Source organism: Vombatus ursinus, unplaced genomic scaffold (genome assembly GCF_900497805.2).
Source record: "Vombatus ursinus unplaced genomic scaffold, bare-nosed wombat genome assembly UNPS02014819.1, whole genome shotgun sequence".
NCBI classification, from domain to species: Eukaryota; Metazoa; Chordata; class Mammalia; order Diprotodontia; family Vombatidae; genus Vombatus; species Vombatus ursinus.
The window spans coordinates 2103498-2117171 of record NW_020954597.1 but is presented as its reverse complement, the minus strand read 5'-3'; the positions used below and the strand labels follow the sequence as shown (position 1 = coordinate 2117171).

Sequence of the window (13674 nt, the reverse complement as noted above, 5' to 3'; positions counted from 1 at the left end):
TCTGCCCAGCTCCCCCCTAGTCATCCCCAGTCCCTCCTCTTCTCTGCCCTCCCTTTCCACTGCACCTTCAGGAATGCCCTTCATCCTACATCTTGGCCTCTGACGTGCCTTCACTAAAAACTTACCTTTCTCTTGAAGATATGGAACCTCTTGGTACCTCCTTTAAGGCTTGTCTTTCTTCTCTCTGGTCCCCTGACATCTAGGACCAGGAGGAGGATCTGGCTTCCTTCTTGCACCCCACTGCTCCTTTGGGACCCTCCCTCTTCCACCGCTACCCAACAACACAACAAGAGCACTCTGTCCTGTCTAGATCCTAGATACAGCTCGGCCTCCTAAACTCACTGGACCTATGACTCTGGTCGACTTGAGCCATGTGCTGAACAGAAGTGACACTCTAGACGCTCTACCCTCCTTCCCCCCAGTAAAATGGAACTTGCCCCAAATGCCAAAACTCCTAGGTGCGGCGCAGCATACAGTGACAGGCAGACAACTACAGACAGTAGCAAATTTCATACAGGGAAAGCCGATTGATCACACAATGGCAGACAATGGCAGGTGTAGGGTGAGAGCCAGCCCGGCGGGTGTGCGGTAAGAGGCAGCGACAGCTCGACATCGTGAGGAGGTGAGACATGGGTGGCATCGCTCACGTATTCACCAGCTACATTCCCTGGATCCGGCACTCATGCAGTGCCTTTGGCTGGCATGGGAGCCTGCTTTCTAGCTCCCACTGGGCCCCTAGACTAACCCTATGTCCCCCAAATCACCTCAATCCCTGGTTCCCGGGCTGTGATATTCTCCTTCAAGGCTCTCCTCAAACACCATCTTTGGTCTCATAGTGCAGGAAGCGATGCCTCCCTCCTTCGAGATCTCCCCACATGTTGTTGTCTTGGGCACTAATCACCATGTTTGCAGCCCAGTTCTTTGTCTTACCCCCTTAGAGACTTGAGCTTCTTGTGGTCAGGGACTAGGCCCTATTCATTCCTGTCTCCCTCTTAGCACTGAGCACTGAGCCTTGGAAGAAGTGACAAGAGCTTTGTGGAATGAAGGAAGGAATGAAGAAATGATTGGTGCGAAACTGCCCTGGGGGATCCACAGCACAAGCCATTGTGTCTGCCTTCAGGAACCAGCCAGTCTTGACAAGCACAAAGGACCGGGGGAAGCGATGTCTGTGGTTCTGTGCATGGAGCAAAGCGGAGCAGTCTTCTTGAATGACCAGTTGTGTGCTGAGCCCTCCCTTCTCCAGTGTGGCCCCTTCCCCCCACATGCACCACCCCCCCACATATACACAAACATTGTCTGTGCTCCCCAGGGCGCTCTAGCACCTCAAGGGGGTCATGACTAGAACTCACAGAAAGTACAGGGACTTCAGCCCCAGGAAGGCATCAGGTGGCAACTCGGTGATCTGGTTGTTGTCCAGCATCCTGGAGAGAAACAGAAGGCAAAGGGAGGTACCAGGGACCCAGCCCAGTAGGCAAGACGATAGAGGGACCATATTCCCTAACCAGTGGGGTTTTTTTCCCACCTTCACACAGGGATCTGTGGCTGGCATCTGTGCATTGGGTACACCCAAGTTTCAGAGAGGACCCATTCTGGAGTTGACAGTAAATTCAAAATGGAGATGGGACCCAAGCACTATCCCATCCTCCCCTCTACCATGGGCAGCTGGGCTCAGCAAGAGCCAAGCCCAACTCAGTTGTCTCTGCTTCCCCTAGTTGATTGCCTCCTGACCCCCAGGTTCTCCTGCCCTTCCCTCCGGTAACTCACAGCCATTCCAGGTGGCAGAGGTCCTGGAAGAGTCTTGGAGCCAGGGAGTGGATCCGATTGTGACTCAGGAACCTGAGGCCAGGGAGAGACAGGGTCTTAGTTAGGGGCAAGGCCCCAGCCAGGACCACCCCACCCCTGCCCTCCTCCTGGCCTTTAGTGCCCAGGCTGGGGCCAATGACGATAGCCATAGGGAGAAAGCCAAACTGGGCTCCCATTATGCCTGGGGTCCAAACCTCATTTCCCAACCAGAGAAGGGACACTCACAGCTTTCTCAATCTGGTATGGTCCAGTCCTTGGCCCCTTCTTTGTCTCTCTGGCCCCTTCCCACAGCCCACTCCAAATCTGAGGAAGACCTAGTCTACTGCTCTCTTCTCCTGTGCCCTATGCACATGCCTAGGCACACGATTCTCTCTTCCTAGTCGGCTTTGGTTCACCCAGGAAAGTCAGTCCACCACCCATTCCCCCCTGCCCCCATTTCTCTATCCCCATCCATCCAAGGAGGGACTACTCACAGCTTTCTTAGCTCAGCTAAGCCAGTAAATGCCCCAGGGGCTATGGAATGGAGTTCATTGTTCTGCAGGAAGCTGGTGGACAAAAGAAAGGGGCTGAGAGCTTGTGGTGGGACCCTCTGCTCCACCCCAGGGCAGCCCAGGCTCAGAGGCAGTACAGAGGCAGAGTGAGCCCTGGCTTTAGAATTGGAAAATCCGGGTTCAAATCTTGCCTCCCTGACTTACTGGCTGTGTGACCTTCGGGGAGTTGCTTACCATTTCTGGGCCTTAGTTATCTCATCTGTATAATAAGGGGGTTTGGACTCAATGGTTTCTAAGGTCGATGCCCACATAGGGTGGGTCTAGTGCTCCCTACTTCAGGGACCCAGATGAGTTTGGCTTCCCCAGGAAGTGAAGTCAATAAGCACTTAGTAAGTACTTACTATGTACCAAGCCCTGTGCTAAGGGCTGGGTATGATGAGGAAGGCAAAACCAGTCCCTGCCCTCAAAAAGCTCATATTCTAATGGGAGAGACAACATGCAAGCAACTAGGTACAAACAAGATATAGATAAAGTGGAAAGAATCAACAGAAAGACAGCAACATTAAAGGGGACCAGGATAAATCTCTTAAAGAAGGTAGGATTTGAGTTGGGACTTGAAAGAAGCCAGGAGGCAGAGATGAGGAGTGAGAGCATTGCAGGCCTGGGGGACAGCCAGAGAAAATGCCCCAAGTTGGCAGGTGAAGGGTCTTGTTGGTGGAACAGCCAGGAGGCCAGTATCACTGGATCAAGGAGGATATGTCAGGGAGTAAGGGGCAAGAAAACTGGAAAAGGAGGAGGGGGTAGGGCATGAAGGGCTTCAGAAGCCCCCAAGAGGATTTTCTATTTGATCTTGGTGGCAGTAGGGAATCATTGGAATTTACTGAGCTGAGGAGGGAGAGCATTCCAAGCATGGGCGACAGCCCGAGAAAATGCTCAGAGTTGGGAGATGGAGGTTGGTATGCAAAGAACACCCAGGCGCTAGTGTCATTGAATTGTAAAGTACACAGAGAGGAGGAGGGTGTAATAAGACAGAAAATGTAGGAAGAGACCAGGTTGTGAAGGGCTTTGAAAGCCAAACAGATGATTTTCTATTTGATTCTGGAACCACTAGGGAACCATTGGAGTTTATTGAGAAGGGCAGCGACATGGTGACAGCTGGGTTTTAGGAGGATCACTTTGTCAGTTGGCTGTAGAATGGGGCTGGAGTGGAGAGAGACTTGAGGCAAGGAGGCCGACCAGAAGGCTGCTGAAATAGTCTAGGGGAGAGGCGACAATGTGGGACGCATATGAGAGATGTTGTGAAGGTAAAAAGATAAAAAAAATATAAAATGAGCCCCAATCCAGAGGTGGAAAAAGAGGAGGAGAGTCTAAAAATGGTGCGATTCTTAACATTATGCACAAAGCATTAACTTCTGGTCTTCTGACTGGGAAATTTCTGTTCAACGACCATCATGTTGAAATACTACCAGAGGAACTGAAGCATGTCCATATTGACATTTCTCGCTAGATATGAACCAGGAGCCAGAAAAACAGATAAACAGATGCTGCCAAATGGAAGGGTGCTTCAAAGAAGAGAAGCAAAGGAGTTGATTTCACTGGGTGCTCAATGGCCAGAGGAAACGAGTACTCATTTCACAGGACCCTTAGTTATAGCTCTCATGAAGAGGCTGAGGAAGATGAACACAATGAAGATAACTGTGGATGGAAAAGTGGAGGAAAGCTAGGAAGGATTTGACTAAGTCCAAACCAAATCAACATATACCCCCTTGGTGCTTGGTGATCTTCACACAAAGGCAGCCACATGGGAAGGGAGAAAAAGAAGACTGGGAAACATGGCTTAGGATTTGGAAATGAAAGATGCTGAAGCTCGCAGACGACTCAGAATACTTAGAGCTGCACAAGCGAACGTTCTCTTCAAGAAGAGTTTGAAGTTGCCAGATGGGCTGAGCCCTGAAGAGCATATCGACTATACCAGAGAATGGCTGATTATGGATGGGGGGGTCATGTCAGAAGCACCTTTCTATTGACAGACCATGAATTAGCTGGGGCTAATGGCTCCCAAACTAAAAAGATAAGGCAATTGCAGTGGTTTCCATTTGAACAAGTTGTTCACTCTGAAAAACGTAAAACTGATAAAAATAAAGATACTGACTCTGATTATTGCCTCTCTTTAGACCAAATAAGTGAGAAAGCTGAAAGAATAGAAACTACATCAGCAAAGACTTGATCTACTCATCAAGTGAAATATGTGGAAGCCAAGGAAAGTGGAAGATTCACATAATGGTGAAAAGCAGTGGAGGGAAAAGGAGCCGACAGAAAGCTTGTTAGGAAACCCAACTGAGTCATACCACAAAGCATTTGTCGATCAATCTGAAAAGATGAAAACAAAGACACAATGAAATACTTTACAGAAATCGATTCTCATCATCAGTGGCAGTGAAGCCACCACATTTGGACTCTAAGACCTCACTGCTTGATGCTCATGAGGAAGGGGGAATGGCATTTAAAAAGATGAAGTCAGCTAGCATGGGGGAGCATGACCAAGAAAGCACAGAAGAAATCACATTTCATGCAGCACAATTTGGAAGGTGCTCCAGAATCAATTTTCAGGATCTGTCAAAGAGGGAGAGATGCTAAAGGAATGGAAACAATCATGGATAGACTAACGACAAAAGGATGCCTGAGAAGATACGGGCCACTGAGCTCTATGTCACTTTTTTGTTTCTAGAAAATTGTTTGGAAAGTGGCCTCCACCTGCTCTTCCCACTAGGTTATCCTTAAGGCAAATATACGAAGGCAACAGTCAGGCTTTTGTAAAAAAAAAATGTCTATAGCCAACCACGTCTTAATAGTCATACTATTGATTGAGGCTCCAAGATCCTAGGAAGTTTTCCGTTTCCTGACCTCAAAAACACATTTGGTTTTGGTAGAGCAGGATGCAGCCTCCTCCACAAGGGTCTCCAATGTAGATGGTTACTTGACACAAGATTCCTTGATAGGTGCAGTCTCAGAGATAACTTCATTCAACAATGATCAAACAACATACAACAGGGAGGCCCCCATGTTACGAGTCAAGGGTTCCCCAGTGTCACTATGGATGCCCAGAGTGGGACTAGAGGTTGGGTTTGAGAAACTGTACAAAACTTCAGTGAGCCCAAGCTTCTCCTAGTGAGGCTATGTGGCTGTAAATATCACCACTCTCAAGAATCCAGACTGTAGGTAGTGAGAGACCATGGCAGTGGGGCTTGGGGCATGTAATCAGGCTCCTCACGTCTTCCCAAAGATGGCTTGTGTGCCAGGAGTGGCATGGAATATGTCATCCAGGAAATGAATCATTAGGAAGGGAAGTGGTTAGGTCGGGTGAGAAGAGCAAAGAATATGAGATGGGCAGCCCAAAGGTCCATACTGTAGCCCGACCAATGGTGATATCTAAAGAGCTTAGAAGGCCTCAGTCAAGTTAGGAAGAGCCTTTTGGGAGGGTTTGTGAGAATGCACGGACATAAATCACAGACAGAAAGCCAAGGGGCAGGTGTGACCTGCGCTGGTGGAAGATCTAGCCACACTGAAGAGATCCACTGAGGCTGTGAGGTACATATTGGGCTCAATTTCAAATCTCTCAGCCCAGAATCCCCAGGGACTTCACCCAGTCCACCCTACACCAGAAGAAGCTCCTACGCAGTCATCTGGCCTCTGCTCGAGCTCTAGGGATGGGGAAGGTTCACCAACTCTTTGAGGTAGCAGGGCCATTAGAGGCGTCTACTACTTGAACAGGAATTGCTTCTGCACTAGTCCTGACAAGACAGCACCCAGTCTCCTCTTGAGGACAGACCCAGAATAGTGAGGATCTCAATCACTCCCAAGGCAGCCCACTTTGGAGAGCTCTTTTTCCAACGCAAGTTTTCTTCCAACTAAGCCAAAATCAGTCTCTCTGCACCATCCACCTGTGCTTTGCCTTCTGGGCCCAAGAAGACAAGCCAATGCCTCCCTCCACATGGTGATGCTCTGCATGCATGGAGACAGCATGCATGTGTTCCTCCCTCCCCACCCCCCTGCCCCCCCCCTCATCCCCACCAAGCTTCTTTTCTCTCAAAGGTCACCTGTTCCCAGTGACCCTCCAATCAGAACCCCCCCTTTCTACTTGCCACGCCCCCCCCCTCCACAGTAGCCAATCTATTCTTGGTCCTTCATCATCTCTGGGCTCCACTCTCAACTCTGAACTTTATCTTCGCCATGATTCAACAGCTTCCTCATCCTTGAAGATGCCTTTGGCCCCTTCCTCTGACTAGTCAATTGCTCTCAGACCTCCATTTGAAGGAAGGCACCCAGGCCAGCCACGCTCACTCCATTTCTCTCTGGGCTCTGCCCCTGCTCCTGCCTCTGCCTCTCCACCAAGCCCCTCTGGGGCACTTTCCCCAAGCTCTCTTTGATATATTGTCTTCCTCTGTTAGACCGTAAGCTCCTTGAGGGCTCAGACTGCCTCCTTTTGGGGCTTGTATTTGCATTCCCAGAGTTTAGTACCTTAGCGAATGCTCATTGACTTGACTTAGTCTGGCTGGAGCTGGGCTGGGAAGAAGCTCAGCTTCTGGCTCCCCAGAATGCCTAGGGAACTGCGAACTGAAGACTGGCCCCATATCCCGAAAGAACACCTGCCATCGTCCCTGCCAAAGCTTCAGGTCCACAAGGGGAGATCTCCCTTTTGCGGTAGTTTCTTCAAGCTCCAAGAGGGAGGGGGTTTAGGGAGAGAGGGCCCTTGGGCTGACCAGAGGGACAGAGGGCTGTGAAGTAGCAAGGGGGAAGGAGAGATGGGAGAAACCCATGGGGCCATGGCCACAGGCAGCAAAATGGTGAAGGGCCAGAGAACCTGCCCTCCCCTACACCCCTGTACTCTCTGACCCCTAGATCCAGCTTCACACCCACCAAGGCAGAGGTCCTATCTGTCACTAGGGTGAGTGGGAGCAGGCAGTGAGATACAGGTGTGCAGGCCAGAAGCCTGGGTGCACTGTCAGACGCAGTCAACAACCCAGGTGTATGCAAAGGCACAGGCACCCCTCCCAGAATTCCACACAGGCACACCTCAGTACTAGGGAAGAACCTAGCACAGGGGTGGGAGGAGAAGTACCCTCTGCTGGACATAATAGTAATATAAGGCTGAGAAGGATGGCTCAGCCAGGGCTGAGGGGGCAGCCAAGCGGAAAGGCAAAGCCTCCAGGGCTCTACTCACAGTCCCTCCAGGCTCTGGAAGCCAATGAACTGCTTGTCCTGAAGCTGGTGGATTCGATTATGTTGGAGGTCCCTGGAGAGGAGGAAATAAAAGGGTCCAAGAAAGAGGCCATCTCCTTAGGCCCAGCCACCTTCTTCTCCCGCATGAGCGGGCTCATAGCATCCCTTTCCAAACTGGGCCCAACAACATGGTGGAGGGGGGAGGCTCTCTCGGGGACTGACTCTGCCCCTCCTCAATCTTTTCTGCAGTCTTGCTACATTGTCCTATTTTTTGGGAGGGAAGGGGGTGGGAGATGGGGACTGTAAGGTGGTGACCCTTCACTCCTGCCCTTATTGGTGTTCCTGGTTGAGAGCGAGTGGAAGAGGCACACAGGAAGGCGATTGGGCCTATTGGGTGCCATCTGGAGATGCCTGAAGGGGCTCATGTCTGGACAGCCCTGCCCATCCAGCTTGGGCCATCTAGATCTCTACTTGCAGCCTCCCTACCCTCCCAAAGCCAGGCTTGGAACTCACAGAAGAGACACGTTGTTCTTGTCAGAATCCATCGGCACCCTGCTCAACCCTTGAGCCATGCAATCAACCGTGTGCCCCCAGCACTTGCATCCCTTGGGGTAGAACTCCAGTCCTGGGAATGAGAGAACAGAGGGCCCAGGGGCTCAAGGAGAGAAGCTTCAGAAGGCAGACAGCTGGTGAGGGGCTCAGGGTTTCAGAGAAGAGCTCTTGTGCTGATTGTCCCCAGTTCCCTTAGAAGGCATTTCATTCATCCTCCTCCCTTCCCCCCTCCCTCTATAGGCCTAGTATGATAGGCACCTTAGATCTCATTTCTCTAGCACCAGAAGGCTCTCACACCAACCCTGGGAGGCAATAGGTAGAAATGGATTATTCCAAGCAGCTGGGACCTGTTAACTGGGCTCTGAGGTGCTCGGCCCCATTGCAGATGGCAGAAGCGTGGGGACAGAGACCAGTTAGTCATGGAAGCTGGGCTGGCTTCTCTGTTTAGATCAGGGAGCTTGGAGGGTGAGATCCTAGGTCTAGGCAGGCTTTTCCTCACATTTTGTGTGTTTTATCCATCTCCCTTACTTCCTGAAAGAATGCCTGTGGGCCCGTGTGGGGCTGGGGCAAGAATTTTGCATCTATAGCCATGGAAGTTGAGTTTAAGACATCTCTGACACAGGCTTACTGACTGTGAGAAAGTTGTCTCTCTCTCTGAACTCCAGTTTCTGCCTCCATAAAATGGGCATAAATTCACCTCCCACTTTTTGTTTGTTGTGAAGTACTTGGTATATATTAAAGCAATACACAGATGAGAACCATCTGTAGGGTGGAGTTCAAGGGAGCTCAGCTCTGAAGAGAACCACTCCATAAGTCTTTGCCTACTGAATCCCTTGCCTTTACATGTGACCCTCCCCCCCCACCTCCAGCCTCTCTTTCACCGTTTTTAATAGAGGCTCCACTCAGATCCTCTGATAGCATGGAGAGGCCATGGCACAGGGGCCAAGGAGGAAGGACCCATACATGGAGTATGTGAGTGTGTGTATGTGGTCCATGAGAATGGTGTCCTATGGCATGTAGAAGTGAATAAGCACATGGGGAAAAAGTGCAAATCTGTGATCTTGAAGTACATCCGTGCTCTCATGCCCACCTGCTGGAATCCTTTCATGCTACTGAGAAGGAAACTGAGGTGCTAAGTAGCAGAGTTTGAATTTGAACCTCAATCTTCTCACTCTATACTCAGTATTTTGTATGGCTTATCTTACATTTAATTAGATTGTAAGCTTTTTGAAGGCAGGCTATTGTTTTCATATTTGTATATTCCCAAGGACAACATCTTGCACATAACTTGTGAAATGTCTGTCCTGGGTAGCCACCGGGTAAGTGTGTTGTTGAGGGTGCAGCCTCTGAAGTCTCTTTGAGCTCTGACGCAGATTCCCATGTCTACAAACAAACATTCATTCCCTTGTAGGAATGACTCCTTTCCTGGTCTTTGGACACAAGCTCCATAGCACGTTGTTGGGCTCGCACTCAGAGCCTCTCCCATTGTGTAGGACCTGAGGACATTTGTTCTTTGCTCCCATGAGCTTCAAGAGCCCAGAGTCACCTTCATGCCACGAGGAGAAAGAACTAACTGAAAAAGAGCTATAGCTCTCACCTGCAAGGGACAGGCTTACTAACAACAGCATCCTTAATAGATGGTAGAATATCTGATGACCCTGAAGCGTGCTGGAATAAGAGAGAAAAGCTCTGCATTATATTAGAGGGGCTTGGGGACGATGTGATCTCGGGCAAGGTACTTAACCTCTTTTAGCCTCAGTTTCCTCATCGGAAGAAGAATAATCCTGCCATTCTCTACTTAATAGGGCTTTTGTGGAGAAAGTCCTTTGTCCACTTTCCAGTGCTACAGAAATGCAAGTTGTTATATCACCAATAATCATAATCATCACAACATTTATGTAGAACCTGTTAGGTGCCAGGCACTGTACTAAGTGCCTTACGCTTCTTATCTCATTTCATCTTCCTATCACATTATCTCTATCCTGGAAACAGGAGAGAAAGGAGAGGGAAGCAAGTAAGAGGAAGCTTCAGCAATGACCAGGGATGGCAGAAAGTAAGTGGAGGAAATACCAGAGAACCCTGGGCACGGAGAGGAGCCTTAGCCTTCACAATGAGGTGGCACAGGAGTTGGGGCCAACCCAGGGCAGGGCGGGGGTGGTGAGGGAGGGAGGGGGGTCAGAAAGCACAGACATAGAGAAAAAGCACAGGAGGGATGTCAGCTCAGCCTTAAGACCCCCTGAGACACACAGCCTGTAGTCATTAAACAAATAATGCCCCTTTAACAAAAGAAACGTAGAAGATCAGGCAATTAGGAGATAATGAAGATCGGATAAAAAGGGCTGCACAAAGGCCACCTGGGAACCCTTTCTGGGGCCTCCCATAGAGAAGAGGCACTGAGGCATTGCTCCTGAGACAGAGGATCACAGGCAGATAATGGTGCCCATCCCCCAATCTAAGCAAAGCCTCAGATCTAAGAGTTGGGAGGGCCTGAGAGGCAGCCTCTCAGCTCCTGCCTGAGACATCATGAGTCCTTTCTTACGAGGTCCAACTTCTACTTAGAGGCCTTCAGTCATGGGGATCTCAATACCTTCCAATACATTCTACTTTGAGACAGTTCCTTTTTTCATTGTGTTTTGCCAGTATTTATCTGCACTCCTGTAATCAAACAATCAGACCCAGGCACTACTATGTGCCAGGCACTGTGCCAGCTACTGGACCTTCCCTCTTGGTTTGACTCCATTCTGAAGCCACGTGAAAGTATAATCTCCTTGCCATGGCTAACCTTTCAGATACTTGAGGACCCTTCCCATATCCCCCATAAAGCTTCTCTTTCTTAGATTAAATATCCCCAGTTTATAGGATCACAGACTTTAGAGTTGGAAGGGTCCATTGCCCTCAGTTTACAAAGGAGGATGCCGTGGCCCAGAGAGCTTCAATGTCTTGCCTAGGGTCACACAAGGAGTTGGTGGGAAAGCTAGAATTCAAACCAGGGTCTAGACTCCAGATTCAGGGTAGTTCTTACTCTACGACTCCCTTGAATTCCTCCTCATATAAGGAGGTTTCCAGTCCCTTAACATCCCAGTTTGTCATTGTGGCTTTCAGAATGGAACTTGATATTCTACACATAGCCTGGCCAGGCTAGTCTTGATAGGGAGTTGTTTGGTACTAGTATTATCATTATATTCATTCGGTCCAGCCTGTGATTTCATTGGGATGGGGGAAGTGCAGGGACTTGCCCAGGGTCACACAACTGCTATGTGGCAGGTGGGTCTTGCAGCCAGGTCTCCCTAACTCCAAGCCTGGCACTCGATGCCTTGGGGCTGCGTGAGTAATGCAGAGAAGGGAGGCTGGAGAGCGGGCTAGACTCAGCTTTAGAGAGGGGAGCACCAAGCCCTGATTCCTTGCCTGGCAGATACTCACTGCACTCCTGTAGTCTCTCTTCAGTCCTCATTCGGCCTCCCTTTGTTCTCTGAAGCAGGTCCAAGAGGTGTGGCCACCCACTTCTGTCCACTAGAAGGACCAAAGGGAAGGAAGAAGGCGTGTAAGCAGGACCATCACTCACATCACCCAAATGCAACCCAAAGACTCCATGTGAATGATGAGGAAACAGGAACTCTGAGGGAAGCAGGGAGGGTAAGGCAAGTGGCAGAGCCTGGGAGAGTGAAAAATGTTCCTCTCTTGTTCCTTCCTCTCCTCAAAGAGAATGGCAACCAACCCCCAGAGGACAGAGCAGAAGACAGCCTGAGCCAATAAGACTTCCAGGCAGGAGCTTGGGTTTATAAGCTAGAAGAGAGCCCCCGAGGGTCTGGCCAGTTTTGGACCCCCTGCCATGCTGAGGAGGAGGAGACCTGAGAATGGGAAAGGGCAAGGCTCACCACAGTTTTCTTCATCAGCCCCATTGGCACAGTCTTGACGGCCATTGCAGTGAAGGAACTGAGGAAGGCAGATGGTAGTGTTACCACAAGGGAACTGACCCAGGGGACAGGCCTGGTGGCTGCTGCTCCCAATAAGGCCAAGGATCAGGAGAGACTCTGGGGAAAAAAGAGTCGAGGAAGGTGGGATCAGAGTATGTTGGGGACCCCTTTTCACCCCATTACCCATAGTGTCCAACCTAGTCATTCAGGTGCCTTTTGTTTGTATTGTGTTCCCACAGAACCTAAGAATGGGCAGGAACCTCAGAGGGCATCCCTTACCAGGGGTTATTTTGCTTCATGTGTTCTTCCAGTGGTGGTGAGGACCTAGCACTTCCACTCATATTTTTGAGCTGCTGAATGATGAAGGGAGATGTTAAACTACCCCACAAAAGATACCCCACAAAGGATATCAATAGGCAATTTTCAAAAGAAGAAAAGCAAGGTGTCAACAACCTTATGAATAAATGTTCCGAATCACTAATAATTAGAGAAATGCAAATTTAAACAATCCTGAGGTCTACCTCACACCCACTGGATTGACAAAGATGGCAAATGCTGAGGGGGCTGTGGGAAAGCAGGCACAGTAATGTAGTGTTGGTGGAACTGTGAATTGGTCCAACCATTCTGGAAAGCAATTTGGAAGTAGGCCCCAAAAGTCAGTTTGCCTACCCTTTGAAACACTGATACTGCCACTAGGTATATATCCCAAAGAGATCAAAGAAAGAGGAAAAAGACACATATGTATAGAAATATATATATATATATATTATATATATTTATTTATAAATATCTATTTGTACTAGCAAAGAACTAGAAATTAAGGGAGTGCTCATCAATTAGAGGATGGTTGAAAAGTTGTAGTATATGAATATAATATAATATTATTGCACCATGAGAAATGATGGATTAAGCCAATCAGGTGTCCAAGTTCAGCCCTAATTTGGAGAGAGGTGCCACCAAATGTCTGAGGAGTGGTGAACCAATCCCGGTCAGAAAAAACGGTGCAGGTTGAATCTCCTCTTCTGATCAGGAATGGGACTGGGCTTATAAGTGCCCCCTGCACTTTCAGCCTGGGTAAAATAGGTAGACTTAGTCTCAAGAAAAAACTGATTCAGAGAAACTTTAGAACACTTGTATGAATGGACAGGAGGGAAATGAGAAGAATCGGAAGAACAATTTTCACAATAACCACAATAATGTAAAGGAAACCAAATTTAAAGTTTATAGACCTCTGATCAATCCAGTGACCAATCACGACTGCTGATGAAGCTAGAGGCAAGAAGCTACAGGTGCAGAATGGGGTCTGCAATTTCAGACGTAGTCCAAGTGTTGATTTGTTTTCCTTTATTATACCTATTACAACAGAATGTTTCTATGGGGGATGAGTTAGTGGGTAGTAATAAAGAGAAAGAAAGAAAGAAAGAAAGAAAGAAAGAAAGAGCATCAATATAATTGGGTTTTTTTAAACCAGAAGAAAAGAAAGAAGTTGAAGAGGAGACACAACGTTGTTATGGCTTTCCTCCCTCCTCAACTTGACATACACTTTTAAAAACAAAACCACGTATCAGAAGTTTACAGTTTCATGCACAACTCTTCTTGTTCTTCTTATATTGAAATGTGTTTATTAATTTAAGTTCATATGAAATGGAATGACTTCTGGACCCATTACAAATTCTTGTCATCAAATCTCAACT

The 13674-nt window shown here is 48.7% G+C and overlaps 1 protein-coding gene across 1 annotated transcript; it reads right to left on the bottom strand.

The window, feature by feature from the left end:
- Positions 1–787: 787 nt before the first annotated feature.
- Positions 788–8059, bottom strand: LOC114023966 (relaxin receptor 2-like). The gene is made up of 6 exons (XM_027836749.1): positions 8028–8059; positions 7516–7587; positions 2277–2348; positions 1765–1836; positions 1350–1421; positions 788–1174 (listed from the first exon to the last, which is right to left on the bottom strand). Exons 1-6 carry the CDS (start codon positions 8057–8059, stop codon positions 1117–1119), a joined length of 378 nt encoding a protein of 125 aa, XP_027692550.1. The 3' UTR covers positions 788–1116.
- Between the last annotated feature and the right edge of the window lie 5615 nt (positions 8060–13674).

What these genes read in the sequence shown, in the direction of transcription:
- LOC114023966 (XM_027836749.1), bottom strand. Translation starts at nt 8,059, where the DNA reads ATGGATTCTGACAAGAACAACGTGTCTCTTCT. An exon ending in TTCCAGAGCCTGGAGGGACT is followed by an intron (nt 2,349 to 7,515) that starts GTGAGTAGAGCC and finishes TTTGTCCACCAG; the next exon opens with CTTCCTGCAGAACAATGAAC. An exon ending in CTCTGCCACCTGGAATGGCT is followed by an intron (nt 1,422 to 1,764) that starts GTGAGTTACCGG and finishes GTTTCTCTCCAG; the next exon opens with GATGCTGGACAACAACCAGA.